This window comes from Schistocerca piceifrons, chromosome 2 (assembly GCF_021461385.2).
Source record: "Schistocerca piceifrons isolate TAMUIC-IGC-003096 chromosome 2, iqSchPice1.1, whole genome shotgun sequence".
Lineage (NCBI taxonomy): Eukaryota > Metazoa > Arthropoda > Insecta > Orthoptera > Acrididae > Schistocerca > Schistocerca piceifrons.
The window spans coordinates 721,528,149-721,556,108 of record NC_060139.1 but is presented as its reverse complement, the minus strand read 5'-3'; the positions used below and the strand labels follow the sequence as shown (position 1 = coordinate 721,556,108).

The 27,960-nt window shown below is 43.3% G+C and overlaps 1 protein-coding gene across 1 annotated transcript in view; it reads right to left on the bottom strand.

The window, feature by feature from the left end:
- Positions 1-27,960, bottom strand: part of LOC124776702 (espin-like) — a 485,149-nt gene that overhangs the window by 14,694 nt on the left and 442,495 nt on the right. The window contains exon 14 of the mRNA XM_047251812.1: positions 2,809-2,984. Coding sequence (XP_047107768.1) covers positions 2,809-2,984 — 176 coding nt within the window. The remainder of the gene's footprint in view (positions 1-2,808; positions 2,985-27,960) is intronic.

Here is a 27,960-nt window from a genome sequence, read left to right as displayed (position 1 = left end):
GTTAGGACACCTGTTGGAAAGGACAAAATCATCATGTTTCTCGAAACAGTACCATAACGTGGCGTGATCGTCATGGAAAACGACACGTTTCTTGACCTGACGAAGATCGTTCCATTAGTAGCAACTTTTAAACACGGTATTAAATATTGAAAAATACAGAACACAAAAGAAAGTGAATGTGAAAAATGACCAGGGAGTTTGTACAGGCCCCCACCCAGACAGAGGATCGAGAACCTACCAAAAGATCGGCAGAACAAGTCGCTACGTCTCGCTTGCTCTATACGCTGCCCCGTGTACCCGATACACGGGTGGAGCGAACACAGCACGTAGCTGCAGTCTGTCGCAGCTACAGACTTGACTACTATAAGGGCGACGATCTGCTGTTTCGCACATTTTCCGAAATGTTTGCATTTGCTGTAATTTCTTTATAGATGAGAATAGCCACGAACTTCGTGTATAACTGGGTGTACTACAGCCAAGGCTGCATTTCACACGTTACTGTTACCTGTTTTACATCTACTACATCTGTATCCATACTCTGTAGGCCACCGTATAGTGTTAGGCGCAGGTTACCCGTACCAGTTGCGAATGGTTCTCAGGAAGAACGGTTACTCGTAAACCTCGGCGGGAGCTGAAATCTCTCTAATTTTGCCTTCGTAGTATTTTCGCGAGGTGTACGTACTCCGTCCGAACAGGTTTCGTAAGGCCCAATGGTTCCGACCGACCACCGTGTCATCCTAAGCCGACAGGCTTCACTGGATGCGTATATGAAGGGGCATATGGCTAGCACACCGCTTTCCCGGCCGTTGACAATTTTCGTAACAGGAGCAGTTACTTCTCTCTCAAGTAACTCCTCAGTTGACTTCATACGGGCTGAGTGCACTCTGTTTGGCAAAAGCGCTCGGCAGACGAGATACGATAATAAGGCTTTCTACCCATTTATTCACAATATGTTACATTTGTTTGTGGTGATGATGAGTTGCCGCTCCCTATACCAATAGTCCATTCTCTTTAGGTCTTCTTGCATTTGGTTACGATTTTCTAAAGCTGCTGCAACTCTGTATACAACAACATCGTCCGCGAGAAGCCTCATGGAACTTCGGACGTTATCCACTATGTCACTTATACAAAGTGTTCGGGAATTCTCGTTAAAAACTTCTAGGACTTGTAGAGGGGAGTAAGTACATAATATTTTGATTAAGAATCCATGTCCGAAAACGTACGTTTTCTGTTCTACGAAGGTTCACTTTAGATTTTTAACTCATCTACTTCTGGTTGAGGAATTGAATTGGGCGCGACACAGTAAATTATTAGGCTACAATTCAAATGGGAACATAACAAAAGAGTCACTTATCACTTCAGAACATTTTTGCTTGTATTAACGCTTGAACATTACGTTCTGTACGTACAGTATGCTGGGTTCTTTTTTGTTTTGGAATGATTTAAAGCCGGCCAGCGTGGCCGAGCGGTTCTAGGTGCTTCAGTCTGGAACCGCGCGACCGCTACAGTCGCAGGTACGAATCCTGCCTCGGGCATGGATGTGTGTGATGTCCTTAGATTAGTTAGGTTTAAGTAGTTCTAAGTTCTAGGGGACTGATGACCTCAGATGTCAAGTCCCATAGTGCTCAGAGCCATTTGAACCATTTTTGAATCATTTAAACTCCTAATGCTCAAGTCTTAACACAAACAAATCTCTTTAAGTGATAAAATGAATGTTTCGTTATGTTTCCTTTCAAATTATTATCTAGTAATTGTACTAAGCCACGTCTAATTCAATTCCTCAAGCAGAAGTAGATGAGTTAAATACCTGTACTGAAATCGTCGTAGAACGGAAAGGATGCGTTTCTGGACGTTGGTTCCTGTTCAAAATATTGTGTGGTTACTCCCCTCTACAAGTCCCAGAAGTTTGTCACGGGATTTTCCGAACACCCAGTATATACGGTGAAAAGCAATGGTTCTACAACACTCCGTTGGGGAATCCTCGAAGTTACCTTTAGCTCCGAAGATTTTTCACTGTTGAAAATGACATGCAGTGTTATGTTTGCTGGAAACCTTCGATCACTCAGCTGGTGCAGATATTCCGGACGCTGGCAGTGCGGAACTCTGTCTGACGCCTTCCGGAAGTCAAGAAACACGGCATGTACTTGGCACCGTTATCTGCTGATTTCTGATGGAATTAGCGAAATACGTTTGGCATCAACAAAACAAGAGGCGTGGCTTCTCGTTCCGGTAAATTCTGTGCCTGTTCTTGACAGCTCACAAATCACTGTGATGGTCCGCTCTAGTGTAATATACTTTGTAATAATTCCAGATTCAATACATTTTTAATGATATTAAGCAAATGAATTTTCATACACTGCTTGAACTTTTGCGAACATTTATACCCTCTCTGAAATATCTCCTTGGCTTGTTCTAAGTATTAGGAGTGTCGACCACGGCAATGACCTTCCGCCGGTGCCTGGAAGTTGAAAGCAGAGTTGATATATAGCACAGTTAGCACTGCATTTCTTCCAGCAACTGACTGACGTGCACCAGCCTTTCAGGTACCCAATGATTGCCAGAGATCAGTAAACTTGCGGGTACACCGCAAATGCACTATCGGATGATGCTTGGTACAGTTAAATTCCTGTGCACTGAGTAACTATTATTCTCGAGTCTGGTGTTTCGTGTGTAAACAGGCTACTAGAGGAAGGAAAGAGAAAGAGCCCTGGCACCGTCCCCGGCGCGGTAGCAGTGATGGAGTGAACGGTGGTGCTGACTTACTGCACGGCTGGCGCCGCCGACCGCGTGTGGCTGCCCGCCACGTACCTTCTCCATGAGCGTGCTGGCGGTCAGCGTGCGAGACAGTTCGCTCAGCAGCTCTTTCTCCTGTAGCTCCTCCACTTTAGCGCGCTGTACCTTCAGCTTCTTGATTCCGGGGATGTCCTTGGACGCCTTCAGTTCGGCAATCAGGTCCTCCTTCTGCGCCAGGAACGGTTGTTCCGCTGAAACAAATACGCTCCATTGTAGTGCTTTCAGTGATAAAGGTTGAATGCCCCGAACACAAGGCTAACAACACACATGCATGCACGCACTCACTCACCCCCCCCCCCCCCCCCCACACACACAAGACACCAGTGGATTACGGCAAGGATTAAATAATTTGAATCTGATTTCAGAAAATTTCAGGTTCTGCAAAACATAACGTTTGTCCTTTTTTTAATTCTTCACTCAAGCGCTCAATGAATCTCACTGATTTTTGTAAAATATTACACAAAAATATTCTTCTTGTTGTGGTCCTCAGTCCAGAGACTGGTTTGATGCAGCTCTCCATGCTACTCTATCCTGTGCAAGAGTCTTCACCTCCGAGTACCTACTGCAACCTACTCCCTCTGAATCTGCTTAGTGTATTCATCCCTTGGTCTCCCTCTACGATTTTTACCCTCCACGCTGGGGTCAAATACTAAATTGGTGATCCCTTGAAGCCTCAGAATATGTCCTACCAAGCGATGCCTTCTTCTAGTCAAGTTGTGCCACAAATTTCTCTTCTCCCCAATTCTATTCAATACCTCCTCATTAGTTATGTGATTTACCCATCTAATCTTCAGCATTCTGCTATAGTACCACATTTCGAAAGCTTCTATTCTCTTCTTGTCTAAGCTATTTATCATCCACGTTTCACTTCCATACATGGCTACGCTCCATGCAAATACTTTCAGAAACGACTTCCTGACTCTTAAATCTATACTCGATGTTAACAAATTTCTCTTCTTCAGAAACGCTTTCCTTGCCTTTGCCAGTCTATATTTTATATCCTCTCTACTTCGACCATCATCAGTTATTTTGCTCCGCAAATAGCAAAACTCATTTACTACTTTAAGCGTCTCATTTCCTAATCTAATTTCCTCAGCATCACCCGATTTAATTCGACTACGTTCCATTATCCTCGTTTTGCTTTTGTTGATGTTCAAAACTATTATTGCTTTTTAGTTTATATGGAAGAAATACAACATACTTTACAGTTTTGGCCTAAAACAGTAAGCCAACTAGAAATTATGTATCATATTTAATAAAAATAAAACGAGACACACTGAAGATGATATACAGGTGTCGAAACATGTTTGGGTAAAGTATAGAAAAAGGTAAGGAATTATGTTTTTTCTCGCATATTCTTCTGTTTGAGTTCAACGGAGAGGTGACGGCAGCGGAGGCAGCCACAAACATCTGCGCCGTGTATGTGGATAATGTCACTGGACAGGGCACAGTGAGAAAATGGGTTTCTCGTTTCAAGGAGGGTCGTTTTGACATTGGTGACTCTCCACATTCAGGATGACCTTCGGCTTTTGATGAGGATCGTTTAAACGCATTAATCCACAACGATCGACATTACTGTATATATAGTTCGTGTAGGATACGATGGTCGATGTGCAATGACCAGTTTTCGTCCAAAGCGCTGGGCGAGTTTATTCGTTCAGAAGGAGAGGCCGACAAGTGTTTGCCTCCTTTTGGCCGCTCGGCGATGAGCGAATCGAGGCGCACGACCGACAATCTTTCTCAAACGACTTTACAGAAGCTATTCCATAAATAACATCATTTTTGGCTTTACTTGTAGCTTCATATGTCAAGTTCATCATGATATTCCTATCATTTCGTCAATGGTCATAGTTATTGTGATATTTACATGGAAGTAAGACACTAAGCGAAATTCGAAAAAGTTTGTAGTTTAAAAATAGAGACCTCTATGATTTTGCGTTTGGTGCATATTACGTAATATGTTGCTGTGTATGAAATTTGGCTAACATATTGAATTTTTCTTAAGACTTGGGTAGAGGTCTCTATCTGTCACCAATATCGAGAAAACTGATCTGACGTAGCAACTCATTTGCGCTCGGACCGCGCCAGTGATAAAGCCAGAGTGAAATATCCACAACATTCCTCGTATTTCATAAAAAATGGCAAATGGTAGCATGCAAAGAGGAGAGTATTTTGTTATATGGTTGCTCCACAAAACTTCATTATCTACCGTGCAAGCCGGACTCACACATTCTAAGCCGGGAACCTAGTCTGTATTCTGGCTTAGTTTGTGAACTAAATAAAATATATCCGCATGCTGGGGGGCAGGAACTGATAATGTGGCAGTTATTGCACGTTGTTTGTCGTCAAAAATATAATGATGCCAATACAATGACATCAGTGTATAGTCCTGCACATGAGTGTAGAAAATTGTAGGGCAGCCTTCTCACATGATAACGTCGCAGTGGAAAGACAATGTATGTAGGTATGTACTTATGTAGGGGGTACATTTCCTTGCTATCTCCAGTGAAAGTACAGATTTCGAAAGAGTCTACTAGGTGGCGACAGTATATAATTTCTGAAGGGGGAAACGAACGCTCTAAATAAGTTACGTTCTTAACACAACTAGTTTGCATGCAGCATCCGAGAAAGAATATGGTATTTTTCTCGTTGAAATTCCATCTCTTAAAACTGAGACTTTAAAGGACATTTTGATCGTCTGATTTCTCACAGGATGTCTGTGTGCAGGATCCAATTGACGTATAAACGTTAGAAGCAATTGTATCCAAACTGTTACCCGAACACAGTGTTGTTCAAAATGGCTCTGAGCACTATGGGACTCAACTGCTGAGGTCATTAGTCCCATAGAACTTAGAACTAGTTAAACCTAACTAACCTAAGGACATCACAAACATCCATGCCCGAGGCAGGATTCGAACCTGCGACCGTAGCGTTCGCGCGGTTCCAGACTGTAGTGCCTAGAACGGCTCCGCCACTCAGGCCGGCTATTTCCTTCTTCCTTTTTACTTGTTTATGTCTTATTGTGGCGGGCTTCACAATTGTGTAATGTCCCCTTTTCTGTTGCCGTCACTCCAACAGTGTGGGTTGCGGCACAGTAAGGCTGCGAAAGTACAATAACACTTCCGGAGTTCCCTTGTTGTTGAAAATTTTGCTCTGCTAGAAACGATGACAAGGAAAAGCAGGTTATAAATGTATAGGAATTTTATAGTCAATGTCGTTCTAAATCACTAATGTAACTCGAATCAGTCGACATTTTTCCAATGTGCCCACGTAAGAAGTGCGAGTAGTTAAGACGTGTCGCTTGTACGAATTATCTATAGTGTGTCGCCTTACTTATAAAAGACACAGACGTGTCGTTACTCTATTAGCAGATCGTTCACATCTAGATCTCTTGCTCTTAAATACTGGGTGAACTGAACAACGATTTTCGCTGTTACGTTTGAGTTTCGGAATGTAATCTGTTCAGAAAAAGAAAAGCTTCTTTCTGCTGGAAACTATCTGCATTTTTGTTACTTTGTGAATGCGAAGATAAGATTAGATTAGTGGATCTTTCGTACGTACTGAGACACAGAAACAATTTGCTCCACCCATCAATCATTTGGGAGACAAAGCATCGAGCGGAGTTAGTGCAATGGTGACACAACTCTCGCGTTCGGGAAGCTCACGGTGCGAGTCGCCGCCGACCAACTTGATTTAGGTTTTCTATGATTTCCGTAAATCACTCTAGACAAATTCCGCGACAATAACTTTGAAAAAGACACAGTCGTCTTCACTCCCTACCATCTTTTTACGACGAGCTTGTGCTCCGTTTCTAATGACATCATCGTTGATAGTAAATTGAGCGTTCTGTGGAGCAGTTCATAGTGACTTAGAAGTTATACAGAAGTTCGAAGAGCTGCTAACAAATGGCACTGTAATCGTATCACATAGTGCTTACAAAGTGCGTTGCAGCTCAGATCATTCAATTCGACCGTTGAAAGAGGTTTAAAAAATGGTTCAAATGGCTCTGAGCACTATGGGACTTAACATCTGTGGTCATCAGTCCCTTAGAACTTAGAACTACTTAAACGTAACTAACCTAAGGACATCACACATATCCATGCCCGAGGCAGGATTCGAACCTGTGACAGTAGCGGTCACGCGGTTCCAAATTGAAGCGCCTAGAACCGCACGGCCACACCGGCCGGCTTGAAAGAGGGTTAGTGTACCGAAAGAAGAGTTTGAAATCATGTAGTCTATTGAACAACGTGTTTTACTGGTGCAGAAATACCACAGGTTAGCACACAGTCCCACGGAAACAAGGTGCAGTTTTCAGACACTATTTAATGTTCCAAAAGGACCCGATGCGAAAATCATTCGCAAGCTCTTCGCCAAATTCCAACGGACAGGCAGCGTGGCTGATGATCTAACGGAAGATGTTAGCCACAGGCAAACTGTAGTTACTCTTGAAAATGTCGCCGTTCTTTCTGGAATTATGCAGCAAAATCTAACGACATCTGTTCGAAGCATTGCAGCAGAGACTGTTTTGAAGTGTTCTATCATGCAGAAAATAGTGAGCCTACACGTGTTTCCATTCAAAATCCAAAGCCACCAGGCGAGTTGCGCGACAGACGGCTGACATCGCGAACCAGATTCTCACAATGATTGATAATGAAGGATTTGGTGTTGGCTGCGTTTAGTTCACAGATGAAGCACGCTTCCACGTGAATGAAGTCGTGAATAAACAAAACCGGCAGTTTTGGGGTTCCTAAAATGCCCATTTCTGCGATACGAAACCACTGTATTCTCCCAACGTTACTGTTTGGGCTGCGGTATGCAGAAGATGCATTATTGGCCCTTTTTCAAGCGAGAAACGATCACTAGTGAACGTTACGTTGCAATTTTGGAAAAATCTGTCGCCACATCGACCAGGCACCGAGTGTTTAATGAAAGATGGGGCCAGACTACATCGCACCGAACAGGCGTTTCGCTTTCTCGGTGAATACTTCGGGAATAGAGTCATTGCGTTGGATTATTGCAAATTTACCGGCGCAGATATAGATTGGCTTCCATATGCGCCCGGTTTGACTCCTTGTGATTACTTTTTGTGAAGCACATTGAAAGATTCTATCCATCGGAACGTTTCACCATGCTGGACGAGCTTGAATCGGCGATCTGTGTGGCGTCTGAATTAATTTTCGTTGAGACATTACAGGATTTGATAACAAGTTTCGTTGTACTTTTGCTCTGTCTCCGTACTGTGAGTGGTGGACGTTTTGAAAAAAATTGTATTGTGATTGCAAAGAACGCTTGCAGAGGACGAGTTTAGCGACGCACGCTGATACAGTACGAGCTGCACAGCGGCTTTTAGAACTAATTCGAAACTTCTGTATAAAATTCTTACAGGTTTCACAGTATATATATCTTTTGTCACATTCATTTATCGATTTTAGTTTTCGAGATATTTTATTTTGAATTCAGGGACTCTTTTGCTGGACACTCCGTACTAACAAGGAGTACCATAGATAATTCCAGATGTGTTGAGGATATCACCTTGTTGGTACAGAACTTGCCAGGTCTGCAGAGACTCAGTAACTAATGTTATTTAAAGTGGAATGATCACATAAAACAAACTGGTAGAAAAGCATATGTCAACTTGAGACTCATTAGAATAATATTAATAAAACGTAATCCACCCACGAAAGAAATGGCTTGTGAAACACTCGGTAGACCGATTCTTGAGTACTGTTCATCCGTCTAGGACCGTTACGAGGTTGGATTAATAGAAGGGAAAGGGAAGCTCCAACGAAGAACGGCTCATTACGTCACGCATCGTTTACTAGGCTCGAAAGCGTTACGCAGATTTGCGACAAGTTCCAGAGGCAGGCGCTACAAGAGTGGCGATGTGCACAACGAAGAGGTTTACAGCTGAAATTTTGAGAGTGTGCGTTACAAGAAGGATAGGGCGACATAATGCCGCCTCACAAATATGTTTCGCGAAATAACTACGGCGAGAAAATTACAGCTCATACCGAGTTTATCGGCACTCGTTCTTCCCAAGCAACTTTCTTGAGGGCAAAAAGGAAAAGATAGTGGTAGCAGAAGAAGACTTCGCCATACACCATCAGATGGCTCTCTCTCTCTCACACACACACACACATACACACACACGCGCACACACACACACACACACACACACACACACACACACACACACGCACACACACACGCACCTGTGGAGGACCAGTAGTGCAGAGAAATTAGTCACCATTTGAGCACAGTTCAAATCATGGTACAGTACCTGGAGTTTGCCTCACTTGTCACACATCGCTTCCGACGAATTCTGGGATGGTTCCCTTATTCGAGTTCAAATGGCCGGCGTGGAGTGAGATCAGCCGTGCACCGGTGAGTGACTAACAGGATGAATGCAGTGTGAAGTCCGGCCGACTGCCAGCTCGTCGAGGCCCGGTGGTTTCTGCCTCAAACCACAATTTTATTCATTTTGTTTTGAAGTACGAGTACCTTTAGCATGAACCACCGATGCTGCGCACAAACCACTTGGGCTCAAAGGACTGGGGTATGCAGCAGGTGCCTGTTCGCTTTCCTGCTTTCATGTTCGCAACAGACCGCCCTGCCGTCATGCTTTCTTCTTCGAGATGACCGCCTAAGTCCTCATGAGGCGCCAGTGGCTACCTTTGCGCAGTGAAAGCGCTTCACTCTACCATTACTGCCGATGAAAAAATTTCTGTTCCGTAGTTAGTACTCATTCCTGTAGCCCGCGCATCGCCACGTTCAATTATTCACGTCACCGGTACTATAGTCATACACCTGTGATACACGTTTACGCTCGCTTGCGTCTGGATACGCGGATACCCACATGAACACTCTCTCTCTCTCTCTCTCCCCCCCCCCCCCTCTCTCTCATACACACACACACACACACACACACACACACGCACGCACACTCTTACCTGTCATCTGCCCCTTTCTCCTGCTGGTCTTTCCTCCCCCCTCTCTCAAACTTCTCTCTATCCCTCTCTCTCTCACTCTCTCCTCTCTCTCTCTCTCTCTCTCCCTATGTCTGTCATTCTCTCTCTCTCCCTATCTCTCTATCTATCTACACTCGAACACAAACACACAATGTGGGGCTAAAAGTAGTAGGTGACTTTTAATATTAGGGCAGCAAAATAATTAAATAACTAACGATGGCCAAAGTTTCCAGGATATAAAATGCTGTCTCGCAATAGCAAGAAAAGTGTTTCTGAAAAATAGAAGTTTGTTAACATCGGATATAAATTTCATTTTCAGGACGTTCATTCTGAAACTATTTGTGTGAAATGCAGTGTTTGTACGGAAGTGAAACGAGGACTATGAGAAATTCAGATAAAAAGGAAATAGAAGTTTCTGAAATGTAATATTATAAACGAATGCTGAAGATCAGATGGGTGGATTGGATAATTAATAAAGTGACAGTAAATCGATCACGAGAGAAAAGAAATTTATTGCACAAATTGTATACAAGAGGGGATCACTTCATGAATTATGATGTTCATTAAAAAAATATTTTAGGCACGATTCGCCTCTGTCACTTGTCACTTTATGTTTCTTGATCGACCTTCATGCTGTAACCATCTCATTTATTTGCTCGCAACATATTTGAAAGAATAACCATAAATCGTAATGTAGTCTGTGTTTTATTTACCAAAAATGATATTACTACCCTTGACTAACGCTGTGGAAAGCTTCTTGTGATACATTTCAGTGCTATTTACGTCTAAAAGCGATCAGTTTCGTGATGTGCCATCATGTGCAGTTTTGCACAATATAAAAGAAGTAAAATCTTTTCAATCTATGTTTGTTTAACGAGTTCCGATTCATGTTTTCTGGTGTAATGCAGACCATCTTGTTGCAATAAACTTCAGGTAACCACAGTCCCCCGTCACCAAACTTATCTGCTCGCCAACACAGATTCTGAGTCTGACAACTACTAAAGCAGGTAACAAAGACTGCGTAAATTGACCATCTGCAGGATAAGTTAACAAGAAGCGAAAACTACTTTAGGGGCTCTCCACATTCTGTTCTGTGGTGGTCACTGTGACGTGTCCCTTCTTCCGACCAACTGGAATATGGAAGAATGCAAATTAGCGATTTCAGTTTAAATTGCAAAATCGGTGATTGGGATACGTCACAAGACGGAGCGGGAACGGTGGGAGGGGGGGGGGGGGGGACGGAGGAGGGTTGTACAGGGAGGCCAAGGTTTGACTACGGTAAATGGTTGTGGACTGTAGTAGTTATGCAAGGATGATATCAGTTACAAACTCGACACGAAAACGTAAGAGGATAGTTTAAGAATGTCAAGCGTCGCCACTGAAAAGAAACGTATTCCAAACAAACAAATTTCCAAGGCTACAGTCGTTACTCGATGTTGCATTACTGTGTCTCGAACAAGATCAGTTGTGACGAAACTGGCCATCGAATTCCTGAAATAATGGTCGGCAAAAAGTTGTCAGTGAATTAAGCCTGTAGTCTGTCTGAATTCCTGAAAATATTTATGTTATTAGTCGTACCATAAAATTTTCCTACATCTATATCACTTGGCAAAGAATATCAGACATTTTATCACTTTTTATCACACTGGAGATAAAAGTGGTTTATCCGCTTCCAAAGACGCACATAGTAGATATGATAAATACTGACATATTACCACTCTGGAAGTTGTTGGAGGTACCTCCTTCTAAAGATTCATTTAAGTATTTGTTGACGAATGTCTGAAGCCTCTTGAATCGGGCGTTCGTTTCGCCCAAGTTCCATAACCATAGAGAAAGAATGAATTCACCTTAGACTGAAATATTGTTCTTAGTTTATGCAAAAGGTCATCTGGCCATGCTTATCTCATTTCTGTTGTCTTCTGCTATTGGTCAACAAACAATGACGACATTTCTCAGACACTGAATCGTTGCCACAGGATACATCCGCGTTTGTCCTAAGCCTTTCTCATAACTTGTTCGAACAATATTGTTGATGGAATATCAAGTAGTAATTAATGGTTATAATGCTAAAGGGTGAACCAGAACTCCATATCGTCATACTTTCAGAGGTGGTAGTATGGACTGAAACAAGAACAAAGTGTCTAGTAAACATGGGTTACAAAATGTGTAGCTCATAGTTCTTAAGATATGCATTTTAGAGCCAATATTTACTTGTTTAACTTCGCTATTGTGAAACACATCACTTCTGCTGAAAGCTATTTGCATTGCACATTTTGAGAGGTGGTACTATGGACGAAAACAAGAAAAAACGTCCAGTAAAAAAGGGCTACACCATGCATATGTGATATAAGCTGAGTGCATCCACTTTCTGAATGGAGGGTAACCTGATGAAGTGCAAGAACTATCGCATAATCAGCTTAATAGCTCAGCATACAATTTGATAACTGGAATAATATAAAGAAGGAGAGAAAGGAAATCTGATGGTCTGTTAGATGCCGGCCCGTGTGGCCGAGTGGTTCTAGGCGCTACAGTCTGGTACCTCGCGACCGCTACGGTCGCAGGTTCGAATCCTGCCTCGGGCATGGATGTGTGTGATGTCCTTAGTTTAGTTAGGTTTAAGTAGTTCTAAGTTGTAGGGGACTGATGACCTCAGATGTTAAGTCCCATAGTGCTCAGAGCCATTTGAACCATTTGAACTGTTAGATGAGATCGGTTTGGCTGTCAGAAAGGTAAAGGCATCAGAGTGGGGGTTTTGATGTTGCGCTTGATAATGGAAGCAAGCCTTAAGAAAAGCCAAGGGACGTTCATAGGAAGTGTCGACTTAGAAAAAGTGTCCGACAATGTAAAATGATGCAAGACTTCGAAATTATGAGTAAAATAGGAATAAGGAGCATGGAAAGACGTGTGATGTGAAAAAGTGCAAGAATCAAGTGGGAACAATGGGATTGAAAGTCTAATTGAATAGGGTCTAAGACAAGAACGCAATCTTTCGACCCTATTGATTTATACATCGAATAAGCAATGACGGAAATAAAATAAAAGTTCAAGAGTGGGATTAAAATTCAGGATAAAAGGACATAAATGACAAGATTCACTGATGACGTTGCTATCCTCAGTGAAACGTTAGAGAAATGACTGTATCTGTTGAATGGAATGAACAATCTAATGAGTACATAATATGGATTGAGAATAAATGGCAGAAAGACGTAAGTAATGAGAAGTAGTAGAAATGAAAATACCGAGGAACTCAACATGAAAGTGGTGATCGCGCAGTAGAATAAGAACGGAATTCTGCTACCTACGCAGCAAAATAACTCATGAATGATGCAGCAGGGAGGACATAAAAACCAGACTAGAACTGGCAAAGATGACATTCCTGGCCAAGAGAAGTCTACTGCTATAAAAATAGCCCTCAATTTGAGAAAGATATTTCTGAGAATGTATGTTTGGAGCACAATGTTGTATGGTAGTGGATCATGGAGAATGGGAAAACCAGAACAGAAGAGAATCCAAGCGTTTGAGATTTGGTGCTACAGAAGAACGTTGAAAATCAGGTGGAGTGATAAGATAAGGAATGATGTGGTTCTCCGCAGAATCGGCGAAGGAAGGAACGTGTAGAAAACACTGACAAGAAAGAGGGACAGGACGATATGACACCTGTTAAGACGCCGGAGAATAGCCTCCACGGCACTAGAGGGAACTATAGAGGACAAAATCGAAGAGGAACACAAGAATTTGAATACATTTAGCAGACAAGGTGCAAGTGCTACTCTGAATGGGGAGTTGGGATAGGCACAAGGTGTAACATGTATAAATGCAGATATTTTTATGTATAGTACTTTAATATGCACACGCATCAGTGTCTTGTTTGCATTTTCTCTATGTCGAACAGTATTCGCACAAAGACGTCAAAAACTTTACGATCTGATGATTTCCACGTTGTTGTATTTACATCACTAAGTGGACTAGGCTTGTCAGTATAGACTTACCGTTTTGCCTCCACGCATTCAAGCTTCAACACCTGGCCTGCTGCCCAGGGGAAAACAACAGCTTGCTCTTGGCACATGTACTTGGAAGTCCTAAACAACCTCAAATATACGACTTGTAGTAGCTGTAATTATTAGTCTGAAATTGACGTAATTATTGATGTAATGTTGTTCAGTATACTGCCCTCAGTCATCAACAGAAATATCTGCACTGTATATTCATGACGGGCTGCATCAAACCAATCAGAAGTCTGATAACTTTAAAAAAGAAAGGTAAAAATAAAGTTGGCTCCTTTCTCATTTTTATTCCAAGGAAGATGTCATTTTCCGAGCTGCGCGCATAGCCTACTGTGCAGTGTGCTAGCTTCCGAGAAAGGGAGGTGATCCAGATCTGGATGCAGCGATTAACGACCGATGTCCTGTAACGCTGGGCAGTCCGAGTATGGTTTATAGGTGGTCTTCCACGCCCGTTGAGGCAAATGCTGGGCTGGTCTCCAAACTCTAGCTCATAAGCTACGAAGCACAACATAACAGCCGGCCGGTGTGGCCGAGCGGTTCTAGGCGCTTCAGTCTGGAGCCGCGCGACCACTACGGTCGCAGGTTCGAATTCTGCCTCGGGCATGGATGTGTGTGATGTCCTTAGGTTAGTTAGGTTTAAGTAGTTCTAAGTTCTAGGGGACTAATGACCTCAGATGTTAAGTCCCATAGTGCTCAGAACCATTTTTGAACAACATAACATAAAAGTTTACAAGATTCGCAGACCCATGGTGCATACGATTTTCTTTAATTATGTTAATTGACGCCTATGGTGACGGGAGGGTAATCCGGCCACAAATTTAGAATAAAATATGAAATAAATTTGCCAAATCATAGAAAACTACGGATGCGGTACGACGGGACAAATGAAGGAATACTTCATTTTGCTTCCGAGGGAGTAATTACACCCAGGTTGGCCCATCTTTTCTAGTGGTCACTGCACCGCTATGCTGGCGCTTCTGTTAGATTAGACGGCCAGAGCCGAGCCGTGGCGGATGCCCGGCGGGTCGCTGGGACGGAACGCCCCGGGTGGCGGACGCTTTCACCCAAGTTGGCCGCGGCTAACCGGTAGGCCCCTCACTCAGACGTCGCAGAGCCACTGTGCCGCACAACGCTCCTCACACGAGCCGCTGGTCTGCTTCCGCGTTATTGTGGCAGCCGTGCGGCCAATGAAGGGCCAATACGTAAACAGACTCACTACGCAGCAGGCGCGCGCTCCTTTGAAGGACATCATTGTTCTTTCGTCCTCAAGCTGAACGTTTGCTGCCATTGTTCCTGGCGCGTTGCCATGCAAGATCATGAACTCACTTTCGCTTTCTTCTCTCTTTTCTTGTTCTTTGCTAGTAAAGCTCTGGTATATCCGTTCCCAGAAACTCGCGCAGTATGACAATCCGGTATATGTATGTCCATAGATACTTTACTTTCAAACCTTCATTTATGGCGCAATGAGCAGAACTTTACCTTGCAAAACGAAGAAATGAGGCACGTACCGATCGAATCAATGTATGTAATTAAAGAACACAGGTCCATTCATTTTTATTTTCCCACAGATGCAGATCACACGAACAATTAAACGTGAAAGCATCCTAGACACAATTGAGATGGATATCGGATCGGGACCTAAATCTGAGCTACACCTCCTCTCTAATATTGGACTAAGGTGTCCTGTCGTCACGTTTACGCCAGTTCCCATTCGGCCGCGCAAACCGAAACACCTTTCTGTAGCCGGCCGAAGTGGCCGTGCGGTTAAAGACGCTGCAGTCTGGAACCGCAAGACCGCTACGGTCGCAGGTTCGAATCCTGCCTCGGGCATGGATGTTTGTGATATCCTTAGGTTAGTTAGGTTTAACTAGTTCTAAGTTCTAGGGGACTAATGACCTCAGCAGTTGAGTCCCATAGTGCTCAGAGCCATTTGAACCATTTTTTTTGAACCTTTCTGTAAATTTAAACTGAGTAGCTGAAATGGCGCCTTACCATTATGCCACTTGTATTAAATTCTGCTATGTTCGTAGCTTACGAAACAATTTTTGGGCGTTATACAGGATGGACGGAAATTCCCGTTACAAACTTCTAGGTCATGTAGAAGGTAGTGAGTACAGAACATTTTGAATAGGAACCCATGTCCGGAATCTTATCGTTTCCGTTCTACGACAGTTTCATTTCAGATGTGTACCTCGTCAACGTCTGCTTAGGCCAAGAGAAACGTCTGAGAGTTCCCTGTCCTTTTATGCAACAGGGTAGACACAACGACGTGTACTACGTCAAACGATCCCCAGATGTCACTTGTCCGCTTTGCTGTGAGACCGAGACAATACCTGTACATAACCGATAGAGGAAACATGATGCAGTACACGTTTGCGGAATATACAGACATGCTCCTTGTGTATAGCGAAGATGGAGGTAACGGAAGAGCTGCTAGTCTTCTGTATCACGAACGTTTTCCACACTGTCACATTCCATCGCACAAACTGTTTGCCCAAGTTACACAACGGATACAAGAAACTGGGACCTTCACCGTGAGGAGGCAGGACTGTGGTGCTCCACGGCGACGCCGCACTCCCGAATCTGAAGAAGGTGCACTGCGTCGCACTGAAGATAGCCCGTCAACGAGTTCGCGAACAATTGCCCGTGCATTGGCTGTTAGTCACAGTACCGCCTTGGACGTCCTGCATGAGCAACAATTACAGCCGTACCACTTACAAAGGGTGCACGCTATGGGTCCAGCAGACTTTCCACAACGCGTCGCCTTCTGCACATGGGTCCTGCACCGTTGCATCGACGCGCCCCTGTTTCCACGTCGAGTTCTCTTCACAGATGAATGTAGGTTCACAATGGATTGTGTTCTGAATGCTCGAAACAGCCATGTCTGGGCGGACGAAAACCCTCATGCCACGCATGTTCAGGGATTTCAAGAAAGGTTTGGAATTAACATCGGGGCAGGTATTCTGGACGGTCATGTCATTGGACCATACCTCCTTCCATCCAAGCTCACGGGTCCCGCATACTTAGTCTTCCTACGACACTTACGGACCCGTTCTTGGAAGCTGTGCCACTGAATGTCCGTCAAGGCCGGCCGCGGTGGTCGAGCTGTTCTAGGCGCTTCAGTCCGGAACCGAGCGACTGCTACGGTCGCAGGTTCGAATCCTGCCTCGGGCATGGATGTGTGTGATGTCTTAGGTTAGTAAGAATTAAGTAGTTCTAAGTTCTAGGGGACTGATGACCTCAGATGTTAAGTCCCATAAAGCTCAGAGCCATTTGAACCATTTTTGTCTGTCAGGAAATGTGGTTTCAGCATGATGGAGCACCACCTCACTTTTCACTGGCTGTCTGGAGACATCTCAACAAACGGTATGGTGAAAGATGGATAGGCCGTACTCGTCCAACCGTGTGGCCGCCACGATCGCCAGAATTAACCCCTATTGACTACTTCTTGTAGGGTCGTATGAAGAGCGTAATTTATGAGACACCTGTAGAGACAGAGGAAGATCTGCTCGCACGAGTTCTGGCCGCTGCACAAGACACTGAAGAGACACTGGGTGGGATGGAGAGAGTGTACCAGAACATGCTGGGAAGGTACAATGTGTGTAACAACGTTGGTGGTCGCCACATTGAGCCGCTGTTGTAGTGCATTGGTACGTTACGTCTGGAGCAGTATATGCTGGGTTCTTGTTGTTGTCGACTAATATAAACCATAAGGTGTAAGTTGTAATGTAAATGCATAAGTGATAACGGAACGAGTCAGTATTCTTTTCAAATGGATTGCAACAATTGTACTGGGTCACGCCTAAGTACATTCCTCACGTGGGTGTGGGTGAGATAAGCTGTCGTAGAACGGAAACGATATGTTTCCGGACATGGGTTCCTATTCAAAATGTTATGTACTCACTACCCTCCACATGTCCTAGAAGTTTGTAACGGTAATTTCCTACCACCATATATATATATAAGCATAAATATAAGGGTATGTATAAAGATATAAGATACGTTGGACAAGTGGACCAAGTTCTATGAGAAACTAACAAAAAACATTGTAAGTACTCAAGTAAAAACGTTGTTTAAAGACTCTTGTTACCGAGCATCTTTTCTTTGCTGTTTTGACGGATTACTTTGTCACCACATAATAGGAAAAACCATTTTTAAGATGGAAAAAGACTGAAAAAGTTTTCGCATTTATTTTTGTTGTTAAATCGTTTCAGCTAACAATGGCGTCATCAGACACGCGGGTAAAATGGAATTAAACAACATTGAAAACTATATTCTGTAATCGAAAGGCGTGAAAAATTCTCATAGTAAAATGTTATCTTTGACTGTGAATCCGTAAAAATACAGCAAGTGTCAGAAATTGATACTGAACTATACAGGGTGGTCCCAAAATAATTTTATAAACTTTACGGTCAGTTAACTTACATAAAAAGAAGAAAAAGTGCACATGAACATATGGCCAAAAGTCGTTAATTTACTAATCAAACTTAAACAAGTTTTATGTCCGAAACGTTAGTTATTCACAGGTTAAAAGCGTCACCAACTCAGAAGCTCATATCAAATGTTCAAAATACCCTCTTCTTGCTTACACACACACACACACACACACACACACAGGCACTCGTCAAATCATGGACGGACACGTCCTTACAAATACTCCCTGATGTTGGTAAATGGTTCCGCAGGCTTCCTTGGCATGTCAATGAAGAATTTCTGCACCCAGTTTGTTCGCTGCGTAAAGCAACTGATTATGGTGCCGCCAGAGATGTTCATTCCTAGGAAAGAGGTCAGGAGAAAGTGCAGGCCATGGAACTGGCCGTCCCCTTCCTATCCAACTGTTATGAAAGAAACCAACAAGACAGTGCATCCCAAACAGTGAGACGAAAATGTGCTGGAGCGCACAAATCACTTTTTTCTCCTCATTTGCAGGGGCACATGTTCTAGTAAGCGCTGGAGAGTGTTCTGAATACGGTCCTGTAGACAGTAACTGTAAGCCTTGCTGGGAGACCTACCAGTCATCTGCAGTTCCAGCCCACACATTAAACTGGTGCTGATGTCTGTCCTGATCTACGGCACGAGAATTTGTGGCCCATGTGGGTTGTACCTAGAAAGCCGTTGACTGTATACTTTCATTAACAACTTGAAAACGAATGATTTTGGGACATACGAGCTTTTTTCCTTGGTTTAGTTTAAGAAAGCTGTATTTTGACTCACTCTGTATATACAAACAGGAATGTATAACTAAGACGAGTTAGAGTACGTAGAAACTATATTTGCAGCCAGAATAAAATGTCTACATGAAAGATTGTGCCTAGCAGCTTGCCATAAGTATAGTTATGTAAACTTGTGCATGACGCATCTAAAATAACCCCCTAAGAGTCTCGAAAAGTAATTCGTGAAAGTTAAGAAACATTTCGTAAGTGACTGGTCACAGCTATCTGTAATTATATTTCATTCAACAGTCACAGAGTTCTGCAACATCCATATTGGATAAGGTCAATCCTATTCAATCTGGTTTTAAGAATCTGCGAAGTGAATAAGGCTCCTGCTGGCCGATGTTTGCTGTCGGCGTTAATAGCCTAGTTACAGCAGACACAGTACCTGTCAAGGAAGTAAATGCGTAAGAAACGGTATCTACTTTCTCGATTTCGTTTCGGTGTTGAACGTTCATTGGACAGCGATGGAAGCAAAGCGATAACGTAAGATAAAGCTTCTCGGTCGGTGTTTAATTAAACTAGTTAACTGAAAATAGCAAGTACTTGCTGGAGGATAAATGGAACGAACAATAGAATCAATTTCGTTCAACAGGAACCAGAATGGTCTCCCTACGCCACGGCATTCGGAGAAATCTCTGGTGAGGAACCGCGTGCCACACACACAGCTTGCATGAAAGCGGTCTGGTGTGGCAGGTGGAACTAGCACGCAGCCCAACTGCCCCTCCCGTTCCGACTTAAGATTGGGAAAAGTTTACGAGCACCGGTACAGCTAAATGTGATACGGGTCCATCGATGTTAACAACAGTGTTGGTTAGCTTTCTCGGACTGGTAGATTCCCCTGCGTGCGTTGTGGGCACATGGGCTGTAAGAAGATTGACCCTTAAGGTAAGAAATATCACAAATTATTACGCAAGAAATTTACGAATCCTAGAACAGATAAGCACAATGAAATATTGATTCTTGTTATCTGGCAACAAAATTTACTTATTTGTAGTTGCAAAAGTTGTCTTCTGATTAGAAGGGGAAGGAAATCGAATAAATAAGCTCTAAAGATCTCCTAGGAAAAATATTTGTATGTATGTCAGCATTGACTCTTTACACCAAATCTGACCTATTTTCTTCGTCCCAAGGAGTAAATGTTGTTAACTTCTACCAAATATTAGCACAGCCTTGATTAATGGATTTTTCTCAACTAAGCCAAATTTTCAAGTCAGGGAACAGGAAGAATAAGGCAGGTTAGGGATAATTAGATAACCATTAGAACGTCCGCAGCGTTGACGGCAACGTCGTCGTGGACTAAGAGCATTTTCTAGCGCGAGAGTCACAGTCAATGCTCAGTCAGTTCGTGTACCAAACGAGGCATCAGTAAAACACAGTAGGATCCATGTGTACCAAACGATGCATCAGTAAAACACAGTAGGATCCATGTGGCTTTGCCAGTGCCCAATTTGATTACATCTAAAGAATCCCACCTTTACAAACTACAAAACCATGCTCGACTTCTTTGGTACACCCTCACGAGCATTTGAACCCTGTTTTGGTTGTTGCTTGGACTCAGGAATGTGGTGATCGATTCAAGTTTTCTTATTTGTCAACAATTTGAACAAAATAACCTGGGGTTACGTCTACACATTGCCAGATTCCGCCTTGAACTGTTCTCCCGTATCCGTTTTCAACAAGAAGTTAGTAACTGTGGTAACTAGCGTGCACGGTTCTCATATCACTCGTCTTGAGATAACGTAATTTTTTTTTCATTTTGGATCTCGACAATATCAGCCATCTCGAGCACATTAATTACTTTCCTCATTGGTGATCGCAGTTGCCCAGTCGGAGTCGGTTAATCTTTTGTGCTTTGTTGGTCACATTTACACGTTTATACTCATTATTCCAAAAACAAATTGTGTTAAACACGATCAACACTGCTCAAGAATTTAATCTAGTTCAGTGCATGATCTGCTCTGCTGTTAAATCCGTTTTTGGGAACTGTATGAAACTCGTGAGTTTAGGCTTCCCCGGCCGTTGCCATCTTCAACAAGTTTTTTCTGTGTATGTGACCGAAAAAACACATTGGTGAGTTTATGAACATACTGACGTGATATGTGACCCACAACAGTGTTATTAAGCACGAAGAAACTTTCTTTTCTTCATTTTATACGTCACACAGCTCACTAATAACCTCAGATCATTGCCAACCAGCAACTGCAGGTCGTCGATATTTGAAAATTTGCACAAATGCGTTACACTAGTCGTACCTAACAGCACTGGCTCGGTGTAACAAAGTTTTTCACTGCTTGATATAAAGTCGTCAGATTAATCAAAAGCCGCGCCGAGTGACCGTGCGGTTAGAGGCGCCATGTCACGAATTGCGCGGCTTCTCCTGCCGGAGGTTCGAGTCCTCCCTAGGGCATGTGTGTGTGTGTGTGTGTGTGTGTGTGTGTGTGTGTGTGTATTGTCCTTGGCGTAAGTTAATTTAAGTTAGTTTAAAGCAGTGTGTGAGTGTAGGGACCGATGTACTCAGCAGTTTGGTCCCTTAGGAATTCACACACATTTGAACGCATTTGATTAAACAAAATAAAATGAGAGATGGCGATGTATCACTTTATTTGTATGAATTTTCCTTTACAAGGTAGGTCACCTGGACTGATGGTGACCTGTCCCTGCAATAAGGAACTATGCACCTGAGCAAAGAACGGAAGATTTGTGTTCGTTGTGCAAAATATAAAATTAATAGCAGTAGGTACCGATACTTACTAGAATCTGTTTAATACTTTTAGAACAACATGAATCAGGCAGTACACAATCTGGTAACAAGAAATTTACGAACACAAAAACTTCTAATCACAATGAAATATCGCCAGAAATTTATTGGTCAGTTTATTATATTGTGTTACAAAAGTCATATATTGGTTTTTATGAAGGTGTAGCCGAAAAAAAGAAAAAAACAGCAGTGAAGATTTGCTACAGAAAACGCTTTGTTTGTTGACGTGGTCTCTTTCCATAAAATTTTCTCTATTTTCTTCAACGCAAGAAGTTAAGTTTGTTATGCAAAGTATAAAATTAAAGGCAGTAGCAACTGATATCTACGTGCAGCCTATTTAATACTTAAATAAAACAACCATCGGGAGTACACAAGTGGACAGCAACTGCCTGTCAAAATCATGTCATTTCCGTATGACGACTGTTCTTGTTGTGGTCTTCAGTCCCAAGACTATTCTGATGCAGTTCTCCAGAAAAGTTTATGCTTTGCAAACCGCTTCTTCTCTTCATAACTACTGCAGCCTATAACCATCTGAATCGGCTTGCTATAGTCAAGTCTTGATTTTCTTCTACAATTTTCACCGTTTCCTCCCTTCCCCCGCTCCTCCCCCTCCCCCGCCCCCTACGTAAACACTTGCCTTGTTTATCAAATTGACTAGGATGTATGTTATTAACTGATCCTTTCTTTCAGTCAAGATTTGTCACATGTTTATTTATTCCCCAATTCGATTCGGTACCTCCTCATGACGAATATTGTCTGTAAAAAATGTCTAATCTCTAAGGGTCCCGTTACTGCAGTTTCAAAGCCTAGCCCTGTCGAGTGTAGAGGTCAGTGCCTTTGTCGTCTGGAGGGCGTGCTGACGTGGCACCGAGCTGTATGTGTGGCACGGTTACATTCTCCAGACAGGTGGATAAGCAGAGCGGCTACAATCTGAGACGGCGCGCATTGGGCGTGAGGTAGCGGGCCGGCACTGTGTACTCCTGTAGCGGTGGTCGCGTGCCGTGGCGGAGCCGCCCGACACAGGAAAGCTCTCAGACCGCCAGCGCTAAGTCGCCAACCGTGTTATATGCTAATCCCGACACAGTCTTTACGTATCGCTACACTGCATTAGTGCAACGAGACTCACGCCGAAGAGAGTCTGAAGAAGCCGTTATCTGCCTCTTCCAATCCTGAGAGAGAGAAAGAGAGGGAGAGAGAGAGAGAGAGAGAGAGAGAGAGAGAGAGAGAGAGAGAGCAGAGAACACACTGTAAGGCACCAGTCTCGGCTGGTTTAGCTATTTGATTATGCTGTCGGCACTTTGTACGCTTCTTTGATTAAACAGGAGTGTCCGGTTGACATGGAGGTAACTCGTTAGAGATAGCGATGTTGGCCTGAGGATTGTGCATCTACAACTACATCAATACTCCGCAATCCACTTTACGATGTGTGCCGGATGGTATATGTGTACCACTGACACTTCCCCTCTTTCCTAATCCAGTCACGAATGGCGCGTGGGAAGAAGGACAGTTGCTAAGCCTCTGTGACCTCGAATCTCTTTGAGTGTATCTTCGTGGTCCTTTTAGCGAGATGTTAATGGGAGGGAGTAATATATTGGTTGACTTTTCTAGAAACATGCTCTCTCGGAACTGTAACAGTAAACCACACCGTGAGTCATAACGTCTCTCTCTTGCAGTACCTGTCATGGGGCTGGACGATCAAGTCCGCGACATTTTGACGCTTAATCGTGACGAAACGCGCTGTTTTTCTTTAGAACTTCTGTATTTCCTCTGTCATTTGCATCTGGAAAAGTGCCCAGACTTGGGCGAAAGGAGGTTTTGCAAATTACTTTCTTCGTGAGGAGTATATTTCCTAAGGAACAAAATGGTTCAAATGGCTACGCGACTTAACTTCTGAGGTCATCAGTCGCCTAGAACTTAGAACTAATTAAACCTAACTAACCTAAGGACACCACACACATCCATGCCCGAGGCAGGATTCGAACCTGCGACCGTAGCAGTCGCTCGGCTCCAGACTGTAGCGCCTAGAACAGCACGGCCACTCCGCCCGGCTCCTAAGGATCCTGATCTGCCTTTTCTATGATTAGTTTTAAATGGTCCTTCAGCTTTACATCGCTCCGTACGCATACTGTCATGTGTATTTAATGATTATGACTGTTTCCAGTGATTATTCGGCAACGGCGTAGTCATAGAATTAGGGCTATTAACACCAATTTATGCGTATACGCTACATTTGTTTATGACGTCTACATACGTACAGATCTCGCAAGTCATTGAACACTGCATAGCGGAGGGTACCTAAACCACTACTAGAGATTCCTGTTGTAGTCGCAAATGAAGCGAGAGAAAAATGAGTATCCAGCCCTAATTTCTCTTATCTTGTATTCGCGGTCTTTACGCGATATGTACGTTGGCGCTAATAGAATCACGGTGCAGTCAACCGCAAATAACGATTCTCTAAATTTTGTCAATAGTGTTTCGCGAAAAGAACATCGTCTTCCCTCCAAGGATTCCCATCTGATTCACTAAGAATTTTTGTAATACTCACGTGTAGATCGAATATACCTGTTCAACAAATCTAGCAGCTGCTACATCTTCATTTAGTCTCACCTGGTAAGGTACTCGAACACTAATCAAGAATATATACTTAGTAATCAAGAATAGATACTTGTATGGATATTGATGACCTGCAGCCGTCTAGAACGAAATTAGAATTGTACTAATACCTTCAGCTGCTGACGGGCGTTGATATATATCATCGGGGACAGGTGAAAATGTGTGCTTCGACCGGGACTCAAACCTGGGCCCTCCTGCTTACATGACAGAAGTTCTATCCATCTGAGCCAGCGAGGGCACATAGTGTGACTGCAGGGACTATCTCGCGCACGCCTCCCGCGAGACCCACATTTTCACCTTGTATGTCCACACACTACCATTGTAGTGTCCCACCCCAACACACTCATTACTCGTGGAAGACATTCTTACCAAGTCCCGTAAGAGTTTGGGGAATATGTGTGGATCCGCACAGAAGATGCATGTCATGTATATTCATACAGCGTTATATGTGCGCATCGACTGGCCTGTCAGTCGGTCATGTAGTTGTATCGATGCGGCTAAAGTCAGAGGTCGTACTCGTTCCGAGCATAGAAAAAGCCCTCTGACCGTGTGCTTGAACAGTGGGCTGTGGGCCGTCAACGGGAGAGCCCGGTAAGGAGGTGCGACGGAATCACGTGCGGTGGACGCAGCCGCGCCTCGGCAGTGGTATTCGGCAGTTGTTTTGATGTACCGGAGAGCGGCGAAAGCGGGCCAGTGAGGTGCCTGTGTTCGACTGGGAGTGCACCATGAGTGTCTGAGTTGCTACTGTGTTCTGCTTCGATCGACCATATTTGTTGCATGTTGAAAATTTTGTTTGCCCGTGCTTCGAGAAGTGTGGCGGGTGTTGTCTTTCATGATCCAATGAGATTAACTTTTCGTTCTGTTATCTGTTGTAGAAGCAGGAACGTTTATATGTAAGCAACGAAACGTTCTGAGTGTGGTGCATGTTTAACGTTATCAGCTACCGGCTTGTGTTGATAGCAAAACGTGCTGGTAAATCATCTGCAACGGAATGGGCAATAAATTTTGAAAAGGTGACTGCCGGCTAAAGGTACTATAAGTGATCGCGTATCCATGTTTCATCTTTTCCAAGAGCAAGATTGTGGGTTATTCTATTGGATGACAAGTACGTAAAGCTGAAACTTGAGTGTCTAAATTTTAAAAGGACCAAACAGTTGTCGTGTTGCTTAACTGGGTTGTTAGGCTGAAACTGGAAGATCATTCTCTTTAATGACAAAAACTCAAAGCACCGATTAAGTGTTAAATTTTAAGGGAATTTTAGGGACAGTTGTCATGTTGCTCAATGTGGTTGTTGATTTCAAACTGAAATGATCTTAACTCTTGTTACTTACGTAATAGCGCTTAAGGAAAATTGGCCTATTAACCTGTAGTTCAAACTGGCTGGTGCCGAAGTTTGAATAACCACACTGTGCTGTAGATTTGAGCTGCTTTGGGGAAAATTTCAAGGAGGGCTACTGCTCTAAGTTTAAATCATTTACAGTCTGTATCTAAAAATGTGTGTTGTAATTTGTCTTGGTTCAGTATTGGTTATGTGTCTTGTATTTTAAAATGTTTAGACCCAAAGTCGTTTGGAAAACTTGCTAAATTTGAGATTAAATTTTAGGTCAAGGACTAGTGTCTGTGTTCATGCAGTTTTGGTGTAAAAAATTTTATTTGTCGTAAGCAAACTTCCTACGCTTTGCTGAAGGGCTAATACCCGTGTTTTATGATGCACAGATTTTGCTCAGTTTTGTACGAAATTTTGAAGGGACTACTGTTTGGCGTTGTGCAACCATTGTAGTGCATATTTATTGTCTAGTCGGGGTACTAATGACTGTTGGTTTTGTCTTAGGTTGAAGACAATACAGCGGGTGACCACTTCGCAAATCTGAAGGTATTAGGTGAAGATGCCATTTTATATTGTGATTACCTATTTTTAAAATATGTATGACTAGTTCCTCTACGTAATTAAATAAATCTTGTTATTTTGTTAAGAACCTTCTAAGTGGCTTAGTGCCACAAGTAAGTAATGTTAACTGTGTTTTTCTTATTTGAGTAAGACAAGTCATGATTTGGAATTACGATATAAGTAACCCTGTTGAATCCCCTAAGTAGTAAGGTATCTTACTTAAATGACGTTATCAAATGTTTGGTAAATCTGTCGTCCAGTGGCTTTCCACTGAAGGATCACTATATACAAGACATCAATCTCTTAAGGTTTTAAAAAGGTAATTCCATCTACCTTCACCAATCCAGACGCCCCCCCCCCACCCCTTTCCTACCACAGTGTTTTATAATAAGAGCGAATTCCAGCAAACTTAATGCATTATTTCCAACATTTTCTAAACTTTTTCTCGCTCACATGCTTAACGTCAAATATTTGACACATCAACTAGTTTGTAAAGTAAGCAGACGTGGGAAGTTCTTTTGTACGAGAGAGTTCGATTCCTTAAAGAATCGGGACTTCGCTGGTCGGACGTTGTCAGCCGTGACGCAGAGCCAGGTGCCCGCGCCGCTTAGCCGTGGAGCCGCTGGCGACGGCTGTGCGGCTCAGAGCGTGCGCAGCTGACCGCGTCTCCGCCACACGCGTGCCGCTCTGCGACCCGTACGCGAAGGGTAGGCCGCAGCTCGGACAAAGAAACATGCCGCCGCTCTACCAACATTCGCAAAGCAGGCTTTCTCGAGCTGCACATTTCCTAGTTTGCTACTATCTTCTGGAAATAACCGCATTCAGGTATCGTTTGACCTGTGCTATCAGTCACAAAGTTCGAGTGCCTACGAATGTCCGCGGCGATAAGGGAGGAACGAGCACTTATTTCCAGCTATGGAGGGAGTTGCTAAAGTCACCTTCATTGAGAGAATTCTCAGGAACCTATAGCACGCACCAAAGAGGACACTTACAAGAGCCATGTACCACCAAATATGAATGATGATCGTCAGTCTGCGATCATTACCGAGGTACATTAACGGTAGACAAAGAAAAGATTCGGACTAGGAAGGAAAATTGAGGTTTAACAGACAGACGACGACGAGGTCAATAGAGACGGCATACAAGGTCGGACTGGCGAAAGATGGGGAGGAACATTCAATTTAAGCGATTTGGGGAAATCGTGAAAAACCTTAACCCTTTCACTACCATACGGACATGTGTGTCTCTCTCATGATACGTTATCAGAGAACCAGTGGCAATTTGCTGCATCTTATTGCTAAATATCCGTGTCTTACGGGAAAATGGAATCCTGCTAATGGTTTGTAGATTTCTTATGCGAGGGCTATTTTTTTCCAAGATCGGATCGGTAGCGAAATGGAAACCGCAGTGAAAATCAGAAACGCTTTATTTGTAACATTCAGTTTTAGAAGGCAGCCACCTGTACTTTCCTCCAATTCTCTATATTCGTCTGCAGGTCGTTGTCTGTGCCCAAACGCTGTCCTCATAGCCAGCAGTTCAGGTCAGCAGAAGAGATGAAAATCACAGGGAGTCCAATCTTGCTGTGTGGTGGATGATCGAACACTTCCCAGGAGCGTCTTTGTTGCAAATGCAGTTCGTCAGAATTGTCATGAAGAAGGAGAGTGCCTGGTAACAACATTCCTCTTCGCTTATTACGAATTGCGCTTCGAGACGACTTTCT